The sequence below is a fragment of the Canis lupus genome, chromosome 19, assembly GCF_011100685.1.
Source record: "Canis lupus familiaris isolate Mischka breed German Shepherd chromosome 19, alternate assembly UU_Cfam_GSD_1.0, whole genome shotgun sequence".
In the NCBI taxonomy this organism is placed as follows: domain Eukaryota; kingdom Metazoa; phylum Chordata; class Mammalia; order Carnivora; family Canidae; genus Canis; species Canis lupus.
In genome coordinates, this window is record NC_049240.1 from 31,579,388 (window position 1) to 31,592,491 (window position 13,104).

A 13,104-nucleotide genomic window follows, 5' to 3' on the forward strand; every position below is an offset into this window, starting at 1 on the left:
TAATACAGTATATAATACATATAAAATGTTACATATTTTAAAGTATTTAAATAAAGATACATACAAAATATGTGTTAATCAACAATGTTATCAGTAAAGCTTTGGGTCAGCAGTTGGCTATTAGCAATTAAGTTTTTGGGGAATCAGACATTATATGAAGATTTCTGACTACACTGTGGGGGATTAAGGGGTTGGCGACCCTACACTCTGCGTTGTCCAAGTCAACTATATTCATATGTTAAATGAATGGATCTCTATCATCTGTAGGAAGATGTCTTAGCCGTTTAGTTTGGCACTAAAGGCCTTTATATAGTATTTCATCCGATTTTATCTCCCCCGTCTAACTAAAAATTTTCCCATCAGACCAGTTCCATGATGTTTTGTGTACCCATAATTACATGTTTCGTTAATGCAGTTATCATGACTTTTTGGTGTCTGATGAATCAAACCAAAGTCTAGATGGAATCCAACTTATCAGTGAAAATTTCATTGGCTCACATCTACAAGTTTCTTACCTGGATATTGATTGGTCTTTTTTTTTAAATTTTTTTATTTATTTATGATAGTCACACAGAGAGAAAGAGAGAGAGAGGCAGAGACATAGGCAGAGGGAGAAGCAGGCTCCATGCACCAGGAGCCCGACGTGGGACTTGATCCTGGGTCTCCAGGATCGCGCCCTGGGCCAAAGGCAGGCGCTAAACCACTGGGCCACCCAGGGATCCCTATTTATTGGTCTCTTAAACCACTCATCTGAAATGCTTAATTACTGTCAGCTATGTGACAACAGCTAGAATCATGTATACATAGTGACTGCCTATAGTAAACTGCCTGTGGCAAAATACTAGTCAAATCTGTTTAAATTTCTAATGTGTCAGGTATAATACTTCTGCAGACTATAGTGATCACATGGTTGGTGTCAGACTGCTATAAAGGTTTCTCAATGCTAACTCTCAATTTTGTACTTATTATGGACCAGTAATAAATAATTCGTGGATCATTCTCAGTTTGTGGTCATACTTTGAGCATCAATGAACCGTATCATTTCACAGAGCCTGGTTCTCAAATAAGTGGTTCTCAATTGATTAAATGGTAATATCCTTATATTTACTTAGTTACAATACTAGAGAATATGTTTCATATAATCCCTGATTATAAATAACCTGTAATGAGTTTTAAATATATAGTTACCTATGAAATCTAGGTCAAAAAATGATTAAAAGGAAGAGTTTATAATATACAGTGCTGTATGATTTAACACTGTATTTTTACAACACCTACAAAAGTCAGGAGGAAAAATTTTAACTGTTTCAGTAATAATTGATATGGTGACACTACAATTATAGTTTTAAGTGTAATGTGTGATAAAAACATAATAATTGACTAGTCTAATTTCTGGAATCCTTGGAGTCTTCTAAGAATTAAAATATTCTGTATATCTCAATGCAGATATGTAGAAACAAAGATTCTAACTCTGTACATTTAAAAAACACAGAAATAATAACAAACCAGTAGGAATGAGCAATCTTAACACTCAGATTGAGATTTTGAAATATCATTTTGCATTAAAAGAAACAAGGGCTTCTTAAAGAAATAGCTAATTCCTGGTCTATGGGAGTAAAAAGACAAGATGAGCCTGAAACATCTTAAAATACTAGACAGCATAGATGCTGACTACAAAGGTCATGTCAAAAGGATTAAAGGATCAAAACAAGAGACTAAGTGGCCAAAATGGATGATCTGAGCTTCAATGGGGGGTGTGTGTGTGTGTGTGTGTAATATACTGAAGTCTGTCAAAAATGTTTAATCCATGAATTAATAATGACATTGTTTAAAAATGGTATTTCCTTTTTTAAAAGATTTTATTTATTTATTTGAGAGACAGCATGAGCCAGGAGTCCAACATGGGGTTCGATCCCAGGACCCTTGGATCATGACCTGAGCCAAAGGCAGCAGACTCTTAATCTACTGAGCCACCCATGCACCCTGGAATCAAACAACACTTTCCTTGGGCTTTTCGTATATGAGCTATGCTACTGGGTAATTAAAAAGTAAAAGAAGGGAAGGGACTCCCTTTAAGGTTATCCCAGTGAATAAATAAAAACAAAAACAGAATTAGGATATTTCCATTTTGCAACCTCCAGTGAATTAATGGATCAATAGCTACTAAAAAAAAAAAAAAGGGAAGTGAAAACCGGACATTATGTGCTTCCTGATAAAATAAAACAAAAAAGGATAAATCCTGACTCTGAATACGCCTCTTGATCACGTTGCCAGTCTATAAGAAATACAAAATGCAGCAGAACATACTGAATTACATCATGAGCATGTGATCAGTAAAGTCCAAACCATAAGAAATTAAAAATGAAAAGGTCAAGTTCTTTCAAAAGAAATTTTTAAGAAAAGAAGGATTAACAGATTTAAAGCTATCTAGTTAAAACAAACAAAAAACAAGACCAAGTTGTAGTATCTAGGAAGGCACAGTTGGGTGATAAGACCATAAAAATAATACAGTGTAGGAAGGGGCTGTTATTGGGACAGAGCACAAAGAATGTTACTGGAATGACTTGCTTGACCTGGCAGTAGATGCAGATGTTCACTAAAATACAGTACATACTTGTATCTCTGCTTTATTTTAAAATAAGTTAAAAAATAGCAATGTAAAAGGATGAGATTTAGGATGAATATGAATAGATGTTCTACTATTTTCCACCCATACCTCAAACTTGAACTGTTCATTTCATGTTCCCCTGTAGTGGCCTTCCCTCCTTTCTTTTGGAGGGTAGTCTCCAAAAGTAGTCTCTTCTAAACTAAATAGCTAGGACTACTTAATATTCTATCCTGTCTATTGTCACATTTTAAGAATAAAGTAACTCAGTCCCACTAAAATTTTATGGTTTTGTGGATGGGAATTCCCAACATTAATTTGAAGTGGTGTGAAATAATTCCCTTATTTATAATAAATTAACTCAAAACAACATTGAAATAATAAGAAGTCAATAACCATCCCTCACCTTCTCTGCCTCATTCCTCAGAGGTAGCCACTATTAATACTTTGAGATGTATAATCTTCTGTATCTTTGTATTCATAAAAATATATAAATATTATACATAACTATATAATTTTTTAATCAACAAAAACCAGGATACATTATTCTGTAATTTTTCTTTTGTACTTAGCATTTTTTAAAAAGATTTTATTCATGAGAGACACACACACACACAGAGAGAGAGAGAGAGAGAGAGGCAGAGACACAGGCAGAGGGAGAAGCAGGTTCCATGCAGGGAGCCCGATGTGGGACTTGATCCCGGAACTCCAGGATCACGCCCTGGGCTGAAGGCAGGAACTCAATCGCTGAGCCACCCAGGCGTCCCTGTACTTAGCATTTTGCAGATATCTTTTCATATCAATATACGCATATCTCTAACATCAATTTTAATTGTTGCATATTATTCCAAAATATGGATTTGTCATAATTTCTTAATCATTTCTGTTCATTTAGAGTGATTTTATATATTTTTTAAAGATTTTATTTCTTTGAGAGAGAGAGAGAACATGCACATGAGTGGGAGGAGGTTCAGAGGGAGAGGGACAAGTAAACACGGGGCTTGAGCCCAGGACCCTGGGATAAGGCTGACCTGAGCCAAAGGCAGACACTTAATTGACTAAGCCACCTAGGCGCCCTGAGTGTTTCTAATTTTTTAATATTACAAACAATACTGTAATAAAAATCCTTGACTACATTATTTAAAACACCTAAATAAATATTCTAAAGGATGGAATCTGAGAAATGGAAGTGGTCAAAGATTATATTCACATTAATATTTGCATTCCAAAAGGGTAAGAAAAAGTTCTACTTCAATTCAGAATGTCTACTTTCCATCTCTGATCAATAATGGATATTTTTAATTCTTTGAATTTTTGCAAATCTAATGAAATTGGCTTCTCAGTGTTAGTTTCATGGTTATATTTTAATTACAGGTCTAAAAGAATCCTTGGAATAAATATGAAATATGAATATAAAATATTATGAATAAAACAAAATAATATTAAATTTTTCTTTAATATAGGTTGAAATTATTTTCTATTAACATTTTAGTTTTATGTTTTCCCCCATATAAAATTGATTTAAAATGTTTATGTTTGTATATTTTCATTGTGGTTAGGCATAATATACATTCATTAATTCAAAAAAATGTTTCTATGTGCCATACATAGGCTTAACAGTGTATGTAAATTCAAACTACTCAGTGAAAATGAACACAAGTAGTTATCTACTGATGGTTTCATAAAGACACCTAATAGAAAACAGACGCGCACACACACAAGCTATGTCTAGACATGCTGTGATGCGTGAAAGCACATAGCAGAATTATGAAAAGTCATTGGGTGATATGAATACTGTAAAAGTGACACAGAGGAAGTCACATATATATAGCTCCACTTGGATAGAAGAGACTCTTTTCTCCATTTCAAGGGATTTTATATATATGTGTGTGTATATATATATATACATACATATATATATATAATTTTATTATTTTAAAACTTTATTTAAGAGAGAGAGAGTGCACGCATGAAGGGCAGAGTGAGATGGAGAGAGAGAATCCCAAACCAACTCCCCACTAAGCACAGAGCCCAAGGGGGCTTGATCCCAGGATCCTGAGATCATGACCTGAGCTGCAATCAGCAGTTGGATGCTCAACTGACTGAGCCATCCAGGTACCCCTCAAGGAATTATATTTTTAAATTATTTGATTATTCTAACCAATCTGTCAAAAAGTTTTCAAATACATGCTAATTAAAAACAAGGTTTTAGAAGAAGCTATAAACTGGTTCTTTAATACAGAAATAGCTATTATATAGCCAAATTGCTTAACATCTGTTTGTCTCACTTTCCTCATCTGTAAAGTGGAGATAATAATACTCTTACCTCACTGGGATGTTATAAGGATTAAATGAAATTAATAGACATAAAGCCCTAAGAAGGTGTTGGGCCTTTAGTAAATGCTTAGGTTCTATTATTATTACCTGTGTCCGATACAGCAAAATCTCTCAAAATTACTATCCTCACAGTCTTTCTCAAATACTCTGTAATCAGCCTCTGGCTATCATAATATCCCAAAGCTGTTCTTACAAGGTCATTGATGACTTACACATTTCTAATCTAGTTCTCATCTGACACAGCTGATCACTTCTGACTCGCTTGGCTTCAAAGACACAAATGTATCTGAAAGAAAGAAAGGTTTTCTTTCTGTGTAAAGGGCTGCTTCTTCTGGTCTCCTCTCCTGGTTCTTCCTCATCTCTCTAACCTCTCATCTCCAAAGTGTTCCAGCTCTGTGGAACTTTCTCTTCAGTATGCACTAGATTTCCCCTCAGTGCTCTCATTTTATGGCTTTAAATATTAGCTGTGAGCAGACAATTCCCAGATGCCTATCTTCAGTTCATACCTCCCTTCAGAATTCCAATATTGTACACTGAACTCCCCACTCTCCTTTTGTGGATTTGTAAAAGTCTCCTAAAATTTAACTTGCCCTGGGCAGCCCGGGATTGGGTTCCATGTCAGGCTCCCTGCATGGAGCCCGCTTCTCCCTCTTCCTGTGTCTCTGCCTCTCTCTGTGTGTGTCTCTCACGAATAAATAAATTAAATCTTAAAAAAAAAATTTTTTTAACTTGCCCTAAGACTAAAATTCCTGACCTATCTTCCCACACCTGCTTCTCTATGGTCTTTCCCAACATCTTGAATATTACTCCAGCTTTCTAGTTGCTGAGTCCAAAAACTTTGGAATCATTCCTGAATCCTTTTTCTCTCACATCCTACAGCCAATACATCAATAAATGCTGTCATTTCCATATTCAAAATATATACAAAATCTGATTACTTCTTACCACCCAACGGCTAGCTACAGCCACCATTCTTTCTCATCTTGATCATGGTAACAGTCTGTTAGCTGGGCTCTTCACTTGAAATGGCAGCTACTGTGATCTTTTCAAAATGTAAATCACACTGTGTCTATTACTTCTTCAAACTAATGGCCTGGTTTAGAATTAAAAACCAAAGGTCTTATAAAACCCTAGTCTACCTTAACTTCATGAATACTCTCCTCTTCTGGCTTACACTGTACCAGCCATACTGGTCTCTTTACTGTTCTTTGAACTGCTAAGCAACCTATTTCATGCCCTTTCATTGATGTTTCCTTTCCCCTAGGTATCTACATATTATCTTCTGTTTTATCTTCTCAGTGAGGCCTTCCCTGATGCTCTACTTCTGGTTGTCTCAATCCCCTTTCTCAGATAATTTTTCTCCATAGCACCTGTAACTGCTTGATATATTACTCGTTTAGTTAACTAAAGAAAATTGAGTATATTGTATATATAGTAAAATGTACAAATCTTAAGTGTATAACCCTAAATTTTACATATACACATCTTCAAAACTACCACAAATCAATATATGTATTTTCAAAATCCAGGAAAGCTCCCTCATGAGTCTCTCAGTTAACAAAATCTTTCCATGGATTACTACTATTCTGACTTCTATCAGTATAGACTATTATTTTTCCTGTTACTGAATTTTACTTCCATGGAAAACCCCCATGTATTCTGATGACTAAATTATTTGTTTATAATCTGTCCTGCCTACCAGAATGCAAGCTTCATGACGACTTGGTTTTTTTATCTGTCTCACTCACTGCTGTATACATGGTGTCTGTTAATGGGACTGGCAACATAGAAGGTGCTCAATAAATATTCAATGAATTAATGAATAATCAAAATATCATCATTAAGCTTTCCATTTCTTAAAACTGTGAGAGGCAAAATTTATTTTTCAGTAGAATTACCTTTCATTATAAATAACTATGGAAATGAGATATTCACATTGAAGCCTAAAACTGAGGTAGACTATCAATCAGTGATTGAATAAGGAATGTTAGAATCTATCACTTTCTTTTGCTCTGTGGAAGACACTGTTAAAGAGAATAAAAGGGCAAGCCAAAGACTGGGAAAAAATATTTGTAAATCACGTATTTATTGAAAAAATATTTGCAAATCACATATCTATTATCTATCTATAATATATAGAGTTCTTAAAAAGAAAAACAAGAGCAAGAAAATAAATGAAATTAAATAATGGGCAAAACATTTGATAAATAGAGATTCATCAAAGAAGATATGATGCTCAACACATCATTAGTCATCAGAGAAAGGCAAAGTAAACCTGTGATGAGATAAAACATTACCTATTAGAAAAGCAGAAAAAGAAACAAAACAAAACGGACAGCATCACATGCCAAAAAGGATGTGAATGACTGGAACTTGCAAATATTGCTAGTAGGGAAACAAAGTGATTCAGTCACTATGGAAAATAATTTGGGAGTTCCACATACAGCTAAATATACACTTACCATATGACCAACCAATCCCACTCTGGGGTTTCTACGTTACAAAATGAGAACTTAAAACTACTCAAAAACCTGTAAATGAATTTTTTGCAGTAGTCTATTAACAAAAAACAAAATCAAAACACAACTAATCAGAAACAACCCAGATGTTCTCCAATGGTTGAATGGATAAAAAAAAAAAAAAAAAAAAAAAGGAATGAACTACTGAAACAGTAAGTTGGATAAATGTGAAATGTATTATTGTAAAAAGTCAGTCTCAGAAGATTACATAATGTAGGATTCCATTTATGAGACATTTTGGAAAGGACAAAACTGACATAAGCTTTGTGAAATATAAGAACTAACACTACTCTCCTAGAAAAACATGGCCAGGTGAGACCCTCAACAATAAAAACACAATGTGGAATAGAGCTTTTTTGAGTGTATATATTAAAATAAATTCAAAATATCTATCTAGGGAAAACTTAACTCCCTTTCAGAATGCTATCCTTATGAGATTTGGCAGTTTGTCCCAAGAGAATATAAAACCTATCACTAACTCAACCAGTGATTACCTATATTCTATTTTTCACCAGTTATGAAGAAAAGCTGTATTCCGGGTACTTATGAAGGACTAAAACCTCTTGATAAAGAAACCATGAGAAAGAATCTAGGTAGAGTCACACAAATGAAGGATAGCACTTACAAATATGCCTACAGCACGGGAATAACTTTCTTCTGGAAGCACCAAAGTTTGACACAACGAAAAAGTTGTTACAGAGCACTGTACAGAAGAAGCCAATGACTGTAAATTCCATCTTAATAAAGGAATTTGTGGCAGAGGAGAAACACAACCAAAATATGTTAATATTTTTCATTCTGTGCCTTAAAAATTTATAATGATGTCACTAAACGATAAAAACAAGTAACACAAACCTCACTGAAGTGAAAGCATCTTTTATAATAATGATGATGAATGCAAAAAACCCTACTTTTCCTGTATAGTTTTGATTCTCTCTTATGATCTAGAAAAAAATTATCATTAACATAGAACACTAGCTTGAAGAAAAATAACAAAAAAAATCGACTTCAATCTTCTCAGGTAATAAATCTTAAGTGATTGTGAAAATATTTTTCTTTTTTTTTAAATAAATCTTTTTTTTTTTTATAAGATTTTATTTATTCTTGAGAGACAGAGAGACAGACACACAGGCAGAGGGAGAAGCAGGCTCCATGCAGGGAGCCCGACGTGGGACTCGATACCGAGTCTCTAGGATCATGCCCTGGGCTGAAAGTGGCACTAAACCTCTGAGCCACCCGGTCTGCCCTGTGAAAATATTTATACTCAGAGGAAATTTTCAGTGCAACTATGTTGGCAGCGCTCCCTGGTTATTCCAGTTGTTGCTTACTCTTAACAGGCATTAAATAAAAACTGTGATATTGAGTTTATGGAGTCTAACTCAACAATATTAAATTAGTTCTATGCACTTACCCTTGCATAGTGGAATTCAACTCCATAGAGTTCTAAGGTACGTGCCGTGTTCAGGTAATTAAATTCTGCTTCTGCGGGAGATAAACCTCTGTAAAGACATTATGTTATACATTATACCAATTACAAATATGGCCAAATTAGAAAGAAAAAAAAATGATTTATCTGGAAATTTTTGAGCATTCTAATTGAATCTTTTCTAATATACCATGCATGACTACTCCTCTTAGTTCCGTATAGTAATATCTAACTTACCTGTAGGGTACATTTTCAGGAACAAAAATCATTACTTTGTAGAATATTTTATTTTCCAGAAATACATGAATGCACCAGGGGATGTAGAGAAAAAGGAACCCTTCTGCACTGTTGGTGGGAATGCAAACTGGTGCAGCCGCTATGGAAAACAGTATGGAGGTTCCTCAAAAAATTAAAAATGCCATATCATCTAGTAATTCCACTACTGGGTATTCACCCGAAGAAAATGAAATCACGAACTCAAAAAAATATACGGACCCCTATGTTTATTACAGCCTTATTAATAATAGCCAAGATATGGAAACAAGCCAGTGTCCTTTGACAGGTAATTTGGTAAGACGTGGTTTATATATATATACAATGGAGTATTACTCAGCCATAAAGAATGAGATCTTGCCATTTGTGACAAAATGGATGGACCCTGAAGGTATTCTATGAAGTGAAATAAGTCTGACTAAGAAGACAAACACCATATGATTTCACTTATATGCAGAATCAAAAAAACTGTATAAATAAAGAAACAGACCCACAAATACAGAGAACAAACTGATGGTTGTCAGAGAGGAGAGCTTTGGGAGGATGGGCAAAATGGGTGAAAGGGAGTGGGAGATACAGGCTTCCAGTTACAGAATGAGTTTAAGCACACGGAATCATGAGGTACAGCATACGGAATATAGTCAATGGTATTGTAATAGCATTGTATGGTAACATAATAGCTACATTTGTGAGTGTACCATAAGGAATAGACTTGTCAAATTACAGTGTTATACACCTGAAACTAATATAACTGTGTGGCAACTATATTACAAAAAAAAAAAAAAAAAAGGACCAAGTTTTAAAATTCCCTACTTGTTCTTACAGCTAACAAAGTCATTTTACCCTCTGACTTAATTTCAAAATGTTTTTCAGAAGATGGTCCAGTTATGGTATCTGCATTTAAATCACACAGGTGCTTCTGAAACACACAAATTGAGACAATCTCTAAAGCAATGCCTCTCAGAATATGGTATACATACAGGTGTTGATTCATACCAAGTACAGAAACTGAGAGAGTCAGTCTTTTATATTTCATAGTATAATTATTGGCAGAATAATTTCATGTCTGTTGAAACTAATAAGGAGAAACAAGGACTTGCTATTTTTTATGTCTCTACTTCTCCATTCTACTCTCCTAGTAATTCAATTTTACTATATCTTTCAGAAGTTTCATTCCATGACAGAATGGGGGGAAACTGTGGTCTTTTATCACAGATAGTTGCAGAAGTATTACTATATACAATCTGATGTGGAAGGAATAAGAACCAAATTGTTATATTTAAGAACATCCTGGTTATTCTGATGAACACAAGTTTGAGAACTACTACTCTAGCAAAGCCTTTAAAAACAAATCTACTCCTAGATTAGTTCTAAAACTATCTGATATCTGATATTATCTGACTATACCAGAGCAAAATCAGCAAATTAGAAAAGAAAAGATAGCAACTTTCACTCACTAATGGTAACAGAAAAGGAAGCCAACAGCCTGCCAATGAAGCTCATAAAAATGGAATTCCTAGAAAAAGCACATATACCTCAATTTTCTATAAAATTCAATTAAGGTAAATAAATCTCTACCTCCCTACCCATCCCCTATTCCTCAGTTAAACTGGATGATTCTATTTTTTCTTTGTTTAAAGATCTGAAGAATCTGCTCCTCCCTCTGCCTGTGTCTCTGCCTCTCTCTCTCTCTCTCTCTGTGTTGCTCATGAATAAATAAATAAAATCTTAAAAAAAAAAAAAAAAGATCTGAGGAATCATTTCTTTAAACCAAATACAGGGGCAGCCCGGGTGGCTCAGCGATTTAGCACCACATTCAGCCCAGGGCCTGATCCTGGAGACCCGGGATTGAGTCCTATGTCGGGCTCCCTGCATGGACCCTGCTTCTCCCTCTACCTGTGTCTCTGCCCACCCCTCTTTCTCCCTCTGTGTCTCTTATTAATAAATAAAATCTTAAAAAAAATAAAAATAAACCAAATACAAATACATAATCAGTACCTTATTAAACTTTTTCCTCACAGAAGAGAGTTTCCATTACTGGCAAATTTTTTAAAAATCTGATTTATCAAAAAAATCTGATTTATCTTGAAACTCTTGATTCGGATATGCTATGTGTAAATGGCATTTACTGGGGGACCTGGGTGGCTCTGTGGCTGAGCGTATGCCTTTGGCTCAAATCATTATCCTGGGTCCTCGGATCAAGTCCCACATCTGGCTCCCCTCAAGGAGCCTGCTTCTCCCTCTGGCTATGTCTCTGCCATTCTCTCTCATGAATAAACAAATAAAATCTTCAAAAAAAATTGCCATTTATTGTGAGACTGAATCAGCCCCCTCACTGGCATTGGGCCAGTCTATTGAAATTGTGATTTTATTAGTCTTATTTTAGATCAGAGGTCAGCAAGCTTTTATAAAGAGCAAGACAATAAATACTTTAGGCTTTCAGGTCACATAATCTCTGCTACAACTACTCAGCTCTGCTGTTACATGAAAGCAGTCACAAACATGAAGACAAATAAGGGAATCTATGCTCCAGTAAGTGTTCATTTATGGACATCAAATTGGAATTTCTCAAGATTTCACCTGCCATAAAATGTTATTCTTTTTGTATTTTTGTCAAATATTTAAAATGTACAGATCATTCTAAGTTCATGGGCCAGTACAGAAATTGGCAGTGAGCCAGCACACCAACCTGTTTTAGATACATAGGCCACTACCAAATGAAAGTTAAGTTTTCTTAATATTAAGAGTTAATATTTCTTCTTACCATCTGCTGGGCATTGTTCTAAGTACTTTGTATATATAAACTCACTTAATCCTTACATTAACTCCAGAGGTAGATACTTTTATTACCCACAATTTATATATAATGAAACAGAGAAGCACAAGAAGCAATCTGACCAAGATTATAAAACAGTTGTCTTAGCCAGAATTTCAGACCAGGCAGTCTGGATCTCTAGTTCAAATATTTTCTTAGCCAATCTGCAATACCATCTTAGTTCCTCCATGAGTAATTTTGAATTGCATGTTAAAGCAAAAGTAAACTTTTAACAAATAAATGGTATTATTTTCTATTCACAGCAATAAATCTCTTCTTAAAACAAATTATGTCACAGGAAATGAAGACTCACAAAATAACAAAATTGAATATTGTTATGAATGAAAAAAATGCTAGATTTTTAAAATTATTTTTTTAAGATTTTGTTTATGAATTCATGAGAAACACAGAAAGGCAAAGACATAGGCAGAGTGAGAAGCAGGTTCCCTATGGGGAGCCCAATGTGGAACTCGATCCCTGGACCCTGGGATCACGACCTGAGCTGAATGAAGGCAGATGCTCAACCACAAGCCACCCAGGCACCCCTTAAAAGGATTTTTTAAAATTAATTTAATATTACAGAATGTTCCCTTTCTCCTTTTGACAAATTACCGAACAAATGTTTCCTTTCAGATAGCTAAAAAACTAAGAAAGAATTGCTCAGTAGATTGATATGTAACAACCGATCTATGAGCATACTATTAATATTCTAAAATTACTCTTGGGGCACCTGGGTGGCTCAGTGGTTGAGCATCTGCCTTTGGCCCAGGTCGTGATCCCAGAGTCCAAGGACTGAGTCCCACATCAGGCACCCCACAGGGAGCTTCTCCCTCTTCCTATTGTCTCTGTCTCTCTCTCTGTGTGTCTCTCATGAATAAATAAATAAATCTTAAAATAAAAATAAAATAAAATTTCTCCTAAAGAACTGTCAACTTTACATAATAGCAAATTTCTTTCTTTCTTTTTTTTTAAGAGCATGGAGCCCAATACACAGCCCTGAAATCAAGACCTGGGCTAAGATGAAGTCAGAGGCTCAATCAACTGAGTCACCCAGGCACCCCAATAGCAAATTTCTGTTTACATATAGCTTTATGGTTCTTACTAGGAATGAAACAAAGATTCATATATT

At 34.9% G+C, this 13,104-nt stretch overlaps 1 protein-coding gene across 13 annotated transcripts in view; it reads right to left on the bottom strand.

Moving 5' to 3' along the window:
• The window catches only part of PTPN4 (protein tyrosine phosphatase non-receptor type 4), a 208,998-nt gene that overhangs the window by 85,749 nt on the left and 110,145 nt on the right, over positions 1–13,104 (bottom strand). For all 13 annotated transcript variants that reach the window (XM_038564936.1, XM_038564934.1, XM_038564933.1 and 10 more), the window contains one exon: positions 8,873–8,960. In XM_038564936.1, the coding sequence (XP_038420864.1) occupies positions 8,873–8,960 (88 nt within the window). The remainder of the gene's footprint in view (positions 1–8,872; positions 8,961–13,104) is intronic.